At 40.1% G+C, this 15,822-nt stretch overlaps 1 protein-coding gene across 1 annotated transcript in view; it reads right to left on the minus strand.

The window, feature by feature from the left end:
- The window catches only part of MSRB3 (methionine sulfoxide reductase B3), a 157,410-nt gene that overhangs the window by 141,135 nt on the left and 453 nt on the right, over positions 1-15,822 (minus strand). The window contains 2 exon segments of the mRNA XM_081249369.1: positions 15,669-15,751; positions 15,754-15,822. Coding sequence (XP_081105495.1) covers positions 15,669-15,751; positions 15,754-15,822 — 152 coding nt within the window.

The following is a 15,822-nucleotide window of genomic DNA, read 5'->3' on the forward strand; positions in this document are numbered from 1 at the left end:
CCACAACGGGAGAGGCCACAACAGTGAGAGGCCCGCGTACCGCAAAAAAAAAAAAAAAAAAAAACCTGCCAATATCATTCACTCTTACTCAAAGATAAAACTATTCTAGGACTTATAACTCATTTTGCATCATGACCCTGAGAATTATCTAGAACATAAGAGGTACCGAATTCCCAGTAGTAACCTTGTAACTGATATTGATTTGTCATCTGGGAGGCAAGAATTCTACCATTGAACCACCAATGCCTTTGATTTGTCATCTGAGTGTCGGTAACTTCCATTGTTCCCAGGTACTTCTTTCATAGGGAATGCTAGCAACATTTTATATTCTATAATTACAGTACTATGTGCATTCAGATTATTCTATAAGCATTTTCTAGCCTCCTAATTATGCTTTTTTGAATTCAATTAAATGTTTTTTTGCAAGGGAAAGGTAACACATTATACAACATTCTGTATTTCCCTCAGGTAACGGGAGAGCTCAAGAAAGACATCAACTCTTGGATAGACTCCAGCCAAATGGCACATGAATCAAAATATCCTTAAGAATGATGAAGTTAAGGTATCAAAGGTATGGTCATAATCGCTGAATGCAGTAGATGTTATTACATAATTAAATGAAAATGAAAAAGATAAAAACAATCCTTAAAAGAGTGAACATATAATATAAAAATAACAATTCAGCAACAATCATGTAGATCTACAGGTCCCACTTTAGTTAACAAAAGCAGAGTGGGAAAAAAATAAAATAAAAGAATCCAAAATTCTTCCTGCAGAGAAGGGCGAAACACTGTTGAATCTTACTTTTTTTAATTTGATGACTAGATTAGTTCAGGCTTAATGATATTTTTAAACACTTGTTCAAGGCCGTGGAACCTAAAATATGATGTCACTGTTTCAATCCCTATGAAAGATAAAAGTAAATAAAACATGGAAACCATATGCCAAAGATTGAAAACCAAGGGGAAAAGATCATAAAAAAGGGATAAAACAGCAGGACAAAGAGTGTCATCAAATATGTCCATGATCGGGACTTCCCTGGTGGCGCAATGGTTAAGAATCCGCCTGCCAATGCTGGGGACATGGGTTCAATCCCTGTTCTGGGACGATCCCACATGACGTGGAGCAACTAAGCCCGTGCGCCACAACTACTGAGCCCACGTGCCACAACTACTGAAGCCCATGCGCCTAGAGCCCATGCTCTGCAACAGGAGAAGCCACCGCAATGAGAAGCCCTTGCACCGCAATGAAGAGCAACCCCCACTTGCCACAACTAGAGAAAGCCCGTGTGCAGCAACAAAGACCCAATGGCCAAAAATTTTAAAATAAATTTAAAAATATATATGTCCCTGATAACACAAAATATAAATGATTTAAATGCACCTACTGAAAAATGACTCTCATATAGTTACAAAACAAATAAATGGCATAGTGGGATCAAAAAGAAAAGAAGGAGAAAGAAAAAGAGAGACTGCATACATGCACACATACATGTGCACGTGCAAGTGCACACACACACACAAAGACAAAAGTGGCAACACGAATAAATATCTTTTAAGAGAGAACTCACGCATGTTCTCCCTAAATCAGATTCCTACCAGTTCCCACTGAAATGGTAAATAGAATATAAAAATAGAGGAAATCTATATATATCAGCCTTGGGAACTAAAATAGGATAAACTTGTTCAAGATAAAGTACAGAGGATGTATTGAAGAAAAGGCCAACTCCCAACTCATCCATGTGCAAACATTGTTCCTGCAAGTTAGTGAAAGAGAATCCAGGATTCTAAATAGGAGGAGCCTAGTCCAGAGAACAGGTAGGTCAAAGGTATGGAGAGCTTGATAACCGGCACAGGGTATGTCTAGATCCCATAGGTCACTGCAGCAAGCACTTCTGAAACTGAAAGCCACACTAAGCAGGGGTACTGTGGCGATGCTCAAGCCTAGCGTACCAAGGATTTGGGAAGCACTGTCAAGGCTGACTTTTGAAAAAGACAGTCAAAACTGGGAAATACTTGGGGCACTGCCTGGAATTTCTGATGTCACCCTAATTAGAGAAAAGAAACTTCAACCCTAAGGCAGTACTTCTTGCTAGAGCCACCTCCAGTTCTGATGCTGCTTCCCTCCTCTCTACCTGAGGCCCCTGAAGTCTGAAAGTTAAACTATGGTAAACCTAAACTTTTCTCTTCTCCCATTTTATTACCTTGAAAGATTAAGAAAAACACACCAAACTCAGCTCGAAGCCTCTCACTCCCGAAACTGGGCAAGCCCACGCTGCATTCATCTCTTACTCTACTTAACAAACAGATGCCGGGAACAAAGTGAGAAATAAGATGCCATGGTCCCTGCCGCCATGAAGCTTACATATTTGTAAGAATTATATTATTAGCTAGTACAATAAGGATCACGGAGAAGCAGAAAGGGAATAAAGATCCTATATAACAGAGGGAAGTAGTCTAGTTTGGGAGGCATAAGAAAGCCTTCCTGCAGGTAGTAATATTTAAACTAAGAATAAAGGATAAGACTGTGTTGCTCAGATTAAGAATGAGGAAAGAAGTGTACCAGACAAAGAAAAAGATGAGCAGTAGCCCTGAGATAAGAGTGTGTGTAACCCACAGAAGGTTATGAAAGAAGAGCCGGGTGGCTGGAAGGTGTAAGTGAGGAACAGATGGGGGAGATGACGAGGCTGACGAGGTAGGCAGAAGCAAATCTTGAAACTATTATAAGAATTTGGAACTTCATCCTAAAAAGAAAGAGAAGTAATCGAAGGAGAGTAACATGATCAGATCTTTGAATTTAAAAGACTGCCATGACTAAAAGGTGGAAAATGGATGGGGGTGGCATCAGAACAGAGGTAGTGAGACTAACTGGGAAGCTACTGTAGAAATCTAGGCAAACGATTCATACGGGGCATGAGATAGGGAAGAAAAATTAAGAGGACTCCAGTTCTGGCTCAAGGAACTGGGCACTTAGCAATACCATTTACTAAGCTAGGGAACAAGGTGGGAGACTTAAGCTTGGGCAAAAAAATAATAATAATAATAATAATAAGTTTTGAACATGTTGAAGGTACACACAAGCAACCAAATGGAGATGCTATAGAAGAAAGTGGATATACAGGACTGTAGCTTAGGTACAGAACTAGGTTGTCGGTAAATTTGGGGGGAGTTAATTTATCAAATGGAACTGAAGCCATGGAGAAATAAGATTGCCTAAGAAAATGTGTAAAATGAGAAAAGAAAATGTCAGAGCCCTGAGGAACCTCCACATTTGGAGGTGAGCTAGAAGAGAAAGAACTAGTAAAGAAGATGAAGAAGGAGCAGTGGCCAAAGAAGGCAGAGGTCAAGGAGAGTGTTGTTCCAGAACGACAATGATAATGATGAGACTAGGATGGTGATGGTGAAGTTGCTAGCTAACGTTTACTGTGAATTAACTCTGTGGAAGACTCTGTGCTAAGTGACTCACATATGCTGTCTCATCTAACGATTACAACAGTCCATGTGGTAGGAACACTACTATCCCCATTCTGCAAGTGAAGAAACTGAGGCACAGATGACTTAATTAATTTGCCTAAGATCATATATCTAACTCAATACATATTTTTGGATGGATGACAGAAAAATAGTGACAGCAAGGATGTGAACAAATTGTAAAACAGCTTTGTCACAGAGGATGACAGGCTGAGTAGGCTTTTTGTTTGTTTTTTAAGATGAGAGAAATTTGAGCATACTTAAATGAGGGATATTAGGAGATTATCCAAGAGTTTAGGAAAACCTTAAAAAATTGTGATGTAAATGAATGTAAGAGAAAAATTAATTAATTAGGAAATTAATCAATTGAGGAAAAAATTACAGCTATACCAAGAAAGTAAGGACACAAAGGGATTTTCTCTCTCTATGCCAAAGTTTTTTGCTCTGTAATTTAAGGGGTTGGGGAAAATCAGCAATTTCTAATCACTATCAAGAACTTCACTTTAATTATTTTCCTACATGATCTCTCTTGGTTATTTCCCACTTGGTTATATCACACACACAGCAAGTTCTGATTAGCAGTCACATATGTCTGATTACTAAAATAATCATATTTAACAAAACAGCTTAGTTGGGAAATCCAAGGCTCAGGAAGATTGAGTGATTCATATAAGGTCACTCACGTATTTTTTTATGTTTTTTTTTTTTTTTTTTGCGGTACGCAGGCCTCTCACAGTTGTGGCCTCTCCCGTTGCGGAGCACAGGCTCCGGACGTGCAGGCTCAGCGGCCATGGCTCACGGGCCCAGCTGCTCCGTGGCATGTGGGATCTTCCCAGAACGGGGCACGAACCTGTGTCCCCTGCATCGGCAGGTGGACTCTCAACCACTGCACCACCAGGGAAGCCCCCCACTCATGTATTTTTTAAAAGAGGATATCATTGTCTAAATATGAAGAAACTGACCCAAATTAGCAGAGGGAAATCAATGGAATCAATTCCAAACCACACACCAAAAGTAAAAAACTGAAAGATTTTAGAAGGATAATGAAGAAGGCATACTTTTTTTCTTCTAATTAGAAAAAAGAAAAAAAAAAGCAATAATATATCCCAGAAAATGGGGGGAAAAAACCACACCTGTATAAAAAAAGCCATGGTCTAACCATGACACAAATTAAACTGGCATGACTTTAAGCAACTGGTATTGTACAGGAGAACCAATCTGAACATCACACTACGGTCATTCTTTTTCAAATGTCACAGAAACATTTTAACACCTTAAAAAGTTAAATGGGAAAAAACGTAATCAAAAGAAATGACTATATAAGGAGTGAGTCAGAATAGTGTAATGATCAAGAGCACGGACTCTGGAGCCAGACTGCCTGGAGTCAAATGATGGAATGCCTCAGTGTCTCAGGCACTAATCTTAATATATGAACTATCATAATAATATTGTACATCCTTGATAAAGCTGCCACGAGCATTAAATGAGTTAATATATGTAAACAGTAAATACTTAAACTAGTGCCTGGCAAATAGTAACATTTGTTTGTATTTGCTATTTATTATCATTATTATTATTATTTGATATATGGATAATGAAGCATAAAACCAATGGGAGAAAATACAAAGATTTGATCCACTGTAAAATACAAGAACCCTAATAGATAAATGTGCAAGGAGCAGAAATAAATAAAAAGTAGAAAAACATATAGATAATAAAAGAAATGCTAATCTCTAAAAAAATTGAGTTATATACACCAATATGGATAATACAAATATAATGTCATGGGGGAAAAAAGCAAGTTATGGAAGTTACACAGCAGATAATACCATTTATGTAGCGTTCCAAAACATGCAAAACTAAACAATAAATTATGTAGGGCTACATCGATGGTAAACCTATAAAGAAAGCAAGAGCTTATCAGTTATCATTTGTGTTAAGTGATAATCACAAAATGCATGACTGTGAGTACTTCTAAGTAAAGGGAAGATAGGACTGGTGAAGGTCACAGCTTCAACATTCCATTCCTGAAGCTGAGTGGGGGTACCCAGACTTTTGGAAATTATTCTTTATACCTTGTATAGGCATTATGTATTCTTTTTGTGTGGGTGAAATATTTTATAATAAAAAGGGAAAAACTTACTAATACATTTTAAAGGCAAGAGAAAATTTTTTTAACCTCTCAAATTAGTAAAGGTTTTTTTTCTTTAAAGCTCAAGGGAAGAGATTTTCTTCTTTAATGATAAGACCAAATTAACTAGTTTTAAGAGTTAAATATATTTCTAGGATGGTCAAAGGCAAATTCCACTGGCAGTGTACCCTGATAAAAGAGGACTTTTCCCATCTGAGATATATCACCAAGCTATTCTTAGCTGTACATTTAGAACAACCAACATAATTTCTCCTGCTTAATGCCATTACTTTAGATGGGATAGCTAATATGATGCTTCTAATACACTGTAACCTATCCTCTAAATCAATACTAAATCTTTAAAAGGGTTATGTAACTTTGCTTATGGATCAAATTACACTAGGCTATAAGGTTCAAATATAGGATCTTAGTCTCAGAATAATCTTTGTATTTAGTTCCACAAAATAGACAGCTTGAACCAAACATAACAAGAGAACACAATTTTGCATAATTTATTAATCATGTCACTTCCATTAAAAATTATGAAAGGTACTTGAAAACTTTTAGACAACCCAGAGATTATAGAATCATTCTATAGAATTATAGAATCATTCTACAGAATTATAGAATGCAAAAGCAACATCAGGTATTGCCCACCTGAATTTGTTCGATTTGCAGATGTGAGAACTGAGGCACAGAGAGTTAAAATGCCTCAGGCAAGAGCAGGACTAGGAAACCCCGTCTTCCAAGTCGCTATCCAGTGACTATGCTGACTCCCCTGTGACATGAACATATACACAAGAATGCAAATATGCTAATGAGTCTGCAATTTTTCAACTGATTCTGCACATAGGTAAACACCTTCTGCCTTCAACCCATCCTCTTCCCAGCCCCTTAGGGTGATCTGACTAGAAGGCATATTCACACATAAGAAATCAGGAACAAGGACAACAATGCATGCACTGTTTCTTTTTCACGCTTAACAACTGTCAGCCCAGAGCTCCAAGACCACTTGTGGCCCCTCACCCATTGTCCTATCTATTCTCTTGTACTGTGTACTGGGAGACATGGCCCTACCTTTCCTTACTTCACACTAGTAATCTAAGATAAAAGAAGTATCCACCTACAATAGTCACTATAGATCTCTCCCAACAGCAACCAAGCCCAGATTCTCTCTCTGACAACTAAACACAATAGAAGCAAGAGAAATGAAAGAATAATGTAAAATTCAGGGCTCTAGGATTTATACAAGGGCTGTCCTGATATTTTTTAAGGACTCTAACATGCAGCATGTACTTATTTTCAATGTTGCCTTAACATATGTGCTGAAGGACTGGCTGGTTTTGTTTTGTTTGGATTTTCGTTTTTGCCTTTAAATAAAATAACTGACCCAACAAACCATAAAAATTCACTGTGTAATTTATAGTAATAGAAGATAGTTATTCTATGGCCATAACAGAGACTGCAGAAGATATGTACTTGCATGCAAATCATCTACTAATTTTCATCTTTATAATAGCGCGATAGCCCTAAAAAAGATGCTTATATACCTGAAAATACAATTTTTGAAAAGTGTTCACGTACTAATCCCTGAGACTACATAATAGCCAGGCCTTAGCATAAAGTACATTGCCTGGCATAAAACAGGCAATTGCTGTTGAAAGAAGATGTTGAGAAGTTTTCCTGTCATTGCAAAAGTTCAGCTACAGCTCAAATTTTCAAACAAAAGTCTCCCCCACGCTCTAAAGGGAGACGACAAGGAGTCACTGAATGTTGAGACCAGAACCTCCCTGAGAGGATCCACAAAGCAAGAAATCAAGTGTTGTCTATAAACTCTGTGAGTCATAATTTCCACATATGTGCACTTTCCAAACATATGATAATGCTTTTATATTAAAAAAAAAACCTCAAATTTTTACAGTGGATTTTTGCTAGTATTTTCTCAGTCAACAGCTACTAAAAGCACAACTACTAGCACATGGGAGGGTCCCCTTTTTTGAAATGAGTTAGAAATTACTCTCAATCCTGTATATTGAACATAAACATATCACTTTAGACGAGCATTAGGAACAATGTACTATTTTTAGAAACTTAGAAGCAGGACAGACTGTTGGTCAGGAAGCTAGGCCCTGAGAACACATTTCCTCTACCAGAATTGTTTCTCTATTTCACCTGCAGTCATTTCCAAAATTTACAAACCTTTATTTACAGTCGGTGCAAATAAGTCCTCTCAATGAAGTATTGGGTTGACCAAAAAGTGCCTTCGGTTTTTAAGTAAAAATAAAAGCCTCATTTTTCATTTTCACCAAGAACTTTATTGAACAATGTATTCATCCTTTTGTTCCACTACTTTCTGCCATTTTTCAGGCAACTTCGTAATTCCATCTTCCTAAAACTTTTTATCTTTTTGAGCAAAGAACTGTTCCAGGTGCCTTTTACAGTATTCCAAGGAATTGAAATTTTTTCCATTAAGAGAATTTTGTAAAGACCGAAATAAATGGAAATCCAAAGGTGCAATGTCTGGTGAATAGGCGGATGAGTCAGAACTTCCCAGCCAAGCTGTAACAGTTTTTACCTAGTCATCAAAGAAACATGCAGTCTTGTGTTATCCTGATGGAAGATTATGCATTTTCTGTTGACTAATTCTGCCCGCTTTTCGTTGAGTGCTGCTTTCAGTTGGTCTAACTGGGAGCAGTACTTGTTGGAATTAATCGTTTGGTTTTCTGGAAGGAGCTCATAATAGAGGACTCCCTTCCAATCCCACCATATACACAATATCATCTTCTTTGGATGAAGACTGGCCTTTGGTGTGGTTGGTGATGGTTCATTTCGCCTGCCCCATGATCTCTTCCATTCCACATTATTGTACAGTATTCACTTTTCATCACCCGTCACAATTTGTTTTAAAAAAGGAACATTTTCATTATGTTTAAGTGGAGAATCATGTGAAAATACGGTCAAGAAGGTTTTCTTCACTTAACTTATGTGGAACCCAAACATCAAAGTGATTAACATAACCAAGCTGGTGCAAATGATCTTCAGTGCTTGATTTGGAAATTTTGAGTATGTCAGCTATCTCTTGCATGGTATAACATTGATTGTTCTCACTTATTGTTTCGATTTGATCACTATCGACTTCAGCTGGTCTACCTGACCGTGGAGTATCGTCCAGAGAGAAATCTCCAGCACAAAACTTTGCAAACCACTTTTGATGCGTTCCATCAGTCACAGCACCTTCTCCATACACTGCACAAATCTTTTTTTTGCGTTTCAGTTGCGTTTTTACCTTTCTTGAAATAATAAACCATAATATGCCAAAAACGTTGCTTTTTTTCCATTTTCAATATTAAAATGGCTACACAAAAAATTCACCAATTTTGATAAGTCTTTTTTAAAATGCACGTTGATAATGACAGCTGTCACATACAATCTAACAAAATTGTTTCGAATGAAGTTGAAGACAACTAAGTGCTACTAGAGCCATCTTACAAAAAAAAAAAAACGAATGAACCTTTTGGCCAACCCAATAAATTCCCTCCACTTTCCTTCAGAAAGTCAGGTACAAGAAATTGTCTCGCTGTCTCCAAATCAGCACACAGCTGGGCAACCCGATTATACAAATGCCAGGTCACAGTGCTGCTCCAGGCTACCACAGCCAAGCATCAGAATCAGGGTACTGTGGCCAGGGTGGCCAATTCAAGTGCAAGAACCTTGCAGGTGACACTTGAAGAGATAAGAGAAGCAAAGCATTCTGTAAGAAAGGGGGAGGGATGTGATTTATTATAAAGTCTTTTATTATAGATTAGGAAATGGTCAATAATTATTGTATGGATAAGATGGCAATAAAAATTGCCCATAAAGGACAAAAAATAGCCAAAGAGTCCTCCTCCTGGTGGGAATCGTATCTGCTTCACATTCTTGGGGAAGGTAAAGGGAGGAACGGGGAGGAGACTGAGCAGAACGTGTGTTCAAGGCCAACTGAACAACTTGTAGGAGGCCCAGAGCACAGAGGAGCTTGGTGATGATGAAGACTTTTAAGGAGTTAGTCCCTTATCTTAAGAAACCACTGGAGGGGGTTAAACAAAGAAGTAGTAGCAACAATTCTGCAGGTTAGGAAGGTCATTCTGGCTGCAGCACCCTTTGTTCAGTGTTTCCCAGACACTTACTGTGGAGGGAGTAAATGCGGTGTCCCCTAAACAAGGAAAGACCATGGACAGAACGCCATGTACTGACTGGGCATCTTTCAAAGCCAGACCAAACTATATCTTCTTTTTTTTTTAGATGTTGGGGGTAGGAGTTTATTAATTTATTAATTTAGTTTTTTGCTGTGTTGGGTCTTCGTTTCTGTGTGTGGGCTTTCTCTAGTTATGGCTAGCGGGGGCCACTCTTCATCGCGGTGCGCGGGCCTCTCACTATCGCGGCCTCTCTTGTTGAGGAGCACAGGCTCCAGATGTGCAGGCTCATTAGTTGTGGCTCACGGGCCTAGTTGCTCCATGGCATGTGGGATCCTCCCAGACCAGGGCTCGAACCCGTGTCCCCTGCATTAGCAGGCAGATTCTCAACCACTGCACCACCAGGGAAGCCCAAACTATATCTTCTTTATGATACTTTTCCTGTGCCCTTCCTCTTACTCCAGTCGACAAATTCTTCTTCTCCCCTTTATTTTTAACCTCCCTTACTCACACACGTTTTATCTCCAGCTCCAATCTCTCCAAGTTGCAGCCTCACATTTCTAATTCCACCACACATCTCCACATGCAAATTCTTACAGTGCCTCCAATGCAATAGATCTAAAACACAACTTACTTTGTACCCCCACCTATAAACCTGCTCTGAGTTCACTTCTCCTAATCACCCAGGCTTAACATCTTACCATCACCTTTTATTCACCCCTCTCTTTCCCCACATCCAATTAACTGTTTCTCTCTGTCTAATTTGCTTCAGCAATACTTCTCCAATCCTATTGTCACTACCCTAGTTTAGGTCTTCATTCTCTAACAAAAACCCTTATAACTTTTCTTTATTAGTCCAATTGTTTCTTTCCCAATTCAATTCATCCTCTGAATTATTAGATAATATATCCCATAATTCAACTCTGATTATGACATTTCCAGCACCAAAAAAACTTCAATCTCATAGCTTACTAACCCAGTCCAAATTTCCTAGCCCAGCATTAAAAGCCTTCCATGTTCTAGGCCAAACCTAATTTTCCATCTTTATACTTTATTTTCCCACTATTTCCCCTCATATATGCTCCAATTATTTTCTACACCTGCCCAATCTGATCTGGTAAATATTGGGTACTCAACAAAAGTTGATTTCCTTCCACATGAGTTTGCTATATTCTCCTTCCCCACGCCATCTCAATTTATAGGAAAACATCCTATCATTCTATATAGTTGATTCTCACACAGGAAATTAGCATATTCATGGAAAAGCCTGTAAAATCTAGAAAACAGACAAGAGCCCTGACAAAGAAGAGCCGTGTGACTGAGCTCCAATGTCAAAAGAAAAAGGTAGTGACAAGCAGGACGCCATAAATGCTTCAGAACATTTGAAAGGTTGAAAGCATTATACCTGGGACAATGGATGCTAACAGTCTGCCAGAGTTCTTTGAGATGATTCATTGGTCTCATAGAACTTACAGTCCAGTGAAGAATATGAACACATATGGACTTTATAATGCAAGATGGTAAAACCGTGCTCCAACAGAGGTAAAAATGTCTTAGAAGCATAAGGAAATGAGAAATTCTAAGAGATGCAGAAAGCTTCACAAAATACCATGCAACAGAGGCCATAAGGACTTCAACAGGTTATGAGAGAAAGGTATTCCAGGCAGCAGATAAAGGAAAGGTAGAGGTGGAAAATGCTAGAAGTGTGAGAAATAGGAAAAAAAAAAAAACCTGATGAACTCTGGGTGCCTAAACTATTACTATTTTGAAAGTCTCTAAAGATCACTTACATAGTTTTAATGAACTAAAACTATGTTTTGGGCTTCCCTGGTGGCTCAGTGGTTGAGAGTCCGCCTGCCGATGCAGGGGACACGGGTTCATGCCCAAGTCCGGGAAGATCCCACATGCCGCAGAGCGGCTAGGCCCATGAGCCGTGGCCCCTGAGCCTGCACGTCCGGAGCCTGTGCTCCGCAACGGGAGAGGCCACAACAGTAAGAAGCCCGCATACCACAAAAACAAAAACAAAAAACAACTATGTTTTACTTCAATTAATTCCTGAAAATATGCAGATGATTATCTGCAGGATGGATCAGTTGTTATTAAACAGGATTTTCACAACTCAGTTGGATCCTGAGATGCGTTGAATCCTGAATGTGGTGCTACACTTAATTTACTCCCCAGAGCCTGGCTCTTCAGCATTCCTGCAGCAGTATGAATGAACAGCTCTACATCTTAGGATCCACTGAAGGTGACACACTCTTCTATGCGCACATTGCAACCAAGAGAAAATTATACACACATTTTAAGAACTAATAACCCCATAATATAAAATTGAAAAATGCAAAGTCAAACCATGTAAATGTTTGCACTTTGTACTACACACTTTGCATAGTACACAGAAGTTTAGAATTAGAAGAGACCATAGAGAAAATCTAGATCAACCATGTGACCGAAGCTATGTCTATCAGGTTCTTTCTCTCAGGAATTCAGGGTCAAGGCTCACTGATTTGGTCTCTCCCTGTGCTTGGAACTGAGGGACACCTAAATACCCAGAAGCTGCTGAGCAGACACATACAACTGTGAACACAGGAAAAAAGGGGGAAAAAAAAGGTCAGCAAAGAGAGAACAATGAAGCAAAGAAATGCAAAGACTAGAGACAGAGGAAATTCCAGGTTTTCCAGTCCCTGGTCCCTAATAAGGTCTGCATGCATTTGGCTTCCATCAAATCCCTGTCTTTCTTTCTTTTTCCTAAAACTAGTTCAAGTTCATTTGTGTTACTTGGAACAGAAGCTTCAATGCGGCAATAACCAAAATCCTTCATAAGGTCAACTGGTTGATTTATTACTGATCTACCTTTCCTATACTTTCTTTTCATTTGTATTTCCTTAAAAGCCATAAATATGACTTTGGTATGCTATACAGACAAATATGTGAACAGAGATACAGGATTATGCTGAGCATTTTTAAAGGGAAAACCCATCATCCCCAGGAAGGAGAAAATATAGGAATACTCAAGGTAAAGCCTTGAGATAACTGTACAGCAGCCAGAGATGCTAACAACTGGTAAATTAAATAACTATCTGATTACCCTCCTACCCAAAGCCGATTTAATTCTGAATAAACCCGATGGGTAGGTCCAATTCAGTCTCCTCTGAGGCATGAGAAAAAGGTCATAACTGAATATAGGGCATTTCGTCAGGAATGCCCCAAGTAATTAGCACCCAACCACACAAAGGTTTGGGTGCTCTCCAGTGGTATCCCTAGCCCAGACCCAAATCCAAAACTGAATATCAAACCATCTTAGGGCTTGGCTTAACTATTTACCCTATGACATAACCAGCACTTCCTGCTATTAGATAAGGGGAAAAAAGTTAACAGAAGCTTAATATCATGGAACTCTGTCCAGGTGTGTGCATCTGTGTGATATGCCAGGTATCAAGACTTTCCTGAGACAGATCCAGTCTCCCCAAAGCTGGATCCGCACCCATCAGATCTGACTACAAGTAAAGCAGTTAAACAAGTATAGCAAGTCAGAGTTGACAATCAGAAGTTTGAACCAACGTAGTGGGTAGCTCTGCAGGATTATATAAACAAAAACAATATTACAGGATCCTACATTTGGAAGGGACATGGAGACTCTGTCCAACTTCATCATTTTACAGAGAAGGAAGCTAAATATCAAAACCAAACTTATCAACCAAATCCCTAACTATAGTAACACAGGTGAGATAAAAATCAAAGGGACTGTGACCAGATTATGACAGAATCAAAAAGCATTATTTCCTAAAGCTGCTCTAATGGTTGAAAATTTATTTTTAATTATAAAAGAAAAATTGTATTAGAAAAATCTATGAAAGCTACTGTTGAGATATTTTTTGGATATTCTTGTTACTTAAGTTTAGCAAAAGGGTAAAGATTTCTGACCAAATGGGTTAACATTTCAGTTACGATATTAGACTAAGCACCTTTAAAAGCCAAAAAACTGTGTGTTGATTCAGAACCTACATGGTTGTATGCTTGCAACCTTGGCAGACAGGCAGTTTAGGCACTGTGACAAAATTCGCAATGGCAGAGCGATGCCTATTTTAATATTAAAAAAATCCAGACATTTACATAGGGCCCTAATAAAAGTCACCAGAAATTAGACTAATATGTCAGTTGGGACCAAAATTAAAAGAATAAATCTTTAAATGGTCCAAATATAAACTTGGTTTTCAAAATTTCTGGCAAGGGGCCATAGTACTATGGATTTGGGTCTTCAAGGGCTGCTTGACCACAAGTATTAGGTAAGTCAACACATCACTGAGGGAGGGCAAAAAGAAAAAACAACAGATAATCTCTGGCAGTTACAATCTACCCTTTATCGTTCAGCACAGTATATTTTAGAAGACTGCTGATAAAATGTGAAGACAGAACCTGTTGTGTTCCCCAAGAAGTGCTATTAAAGTAACTCCTAAAATATAAACCCATTAAAAAGTAGGTCTTCTTGAAAAACAATATTAATTAGAAGCAAACATGAAATTGGTATTATTACTTAAAGTAACATCGATAAATACTAAATATTTTAAAAATCCCCCATCAATCTGAATTGACAATTTTATAAATTACATGAAACCTGAAGATTATTTCATAGACAAAACTATTTTTTAAAAACCTCTTTTGCCACCAGCGCTGCAAATGGAAATATGAAGCGATAGACCAGAGGGTGTTGAATATAATCTATGCTTAGTAGAGTCAGTTTTCAACTAATTTAAAGTCGTAGTTGTTAGCCATATCTTATTTTGACAGTTTATTCTATTGGTGGCAAAAACAAAAGCAAACTAAAATTTCCTAAGAAATCTCAATTCTGAGGAATTATATTTTCTGTTCTTCCATTCCAGATAAAATTAAGAAGTGAGAGGACTAGATACTCATCACAAATATAGAAGTTCGTGCAATTTCATATTTACCTTAAACTCTACATTTGTACTTTGAAATAATTACTTTTTATAGTAATCTTATGTTAAAAAAATTCCACACTGGTATTTTCCACATGATTTAAAGAAAACTATCTTTAAAAATCATCCTGCTAAGACTGCAAAATTACCCCCACTTGACAGCTTATATCAAACGAGCTTATAAACCAAATAAGGCAGGAATGGCACCTTTCGATCGTATACTTGTAAATAGTCCAGGGTGAAACTTAACAAACCAGACTCGGATGCATTTTTTTCCGCTCAAAAACAAAACAAAACTGGTACCTGTAAAATTCGGGGTTTTGCTCGGTTTTGGCCTATTAGACACCCACCGGGCCCGAGGGAGCCTGACCCCGCGGCGCGGGCTGCGGTGCGCCTCTCGGTGCACCCCTAGTCTCCGCGCGACCGCCGCTGACCCCCCAGCCGCCGGGCGCCCCACTCCCCTCCCGGACGCGCGGCGGGAGGCGCGGGCCTGGCTGGCCGTTCCCACGCGTCCAGGCCCGTTATGTGAGCGGCCGCGGCGGCGGGGCCGCCCCGCGCGGGGAAGGGGACTCCGGGATGGTCCCCGCCGCGGGCCCCGCGCCCTCCCCAGCTGGGGGCGGCGTCTCTGCCCCGGCCGCCCCTCCCTCGGGCGCCCGCGTCGCTCGAGAGCCTCCCTCGGGCTCAGGTTCGCTCCCGGGACGGGATAAGGTGTCAGCCACGCTGCCAAACGCCTCCCGTCGGCGGGGGCGAAGCCAGCCCTGCCCTCCTTCCATCCGCCCCTCACCGCCCGCGCCCCTCCTCGGCTCAGGAGACGAGGTGGGGGGGGGGGTGTCCCCGTAGGAGGCTGAAAGGGGCGCTGCCGGCGCTCTCAGGGGAGCGGAGGTCGGGGTCACACCTCAACTTGGCAGGGTCCGGGCGTGAGGGCAGAGGCGGGGCGGGGAGGGAGCCCCAAACTCACCCGACTGAGCGGCTTCCCGGGCCGCGACCGCGGCCAGGCAGAGGCTGAGGCAGACGCAGAGCGAGAGGGGGCGCGGGAGGGTCCGCCGCGGGCTCATGAAAGTGCCAGGGAGCCGCCGCCGCCGCCGCCGCCGCCGCCGCCGCTGTCCGAGCCT

Source organism: Mesoplodon bidens, assembly GCF_964165515.1.
Source record: "Mesoplodon bidens genome assembly, chromosome: 11".
NCBI lineage: Eukaryota > Metazoa > Chordata > Mammalia > Artiodactyla > Ziphiidae > Mesoplodon > Mesoplodon bidens.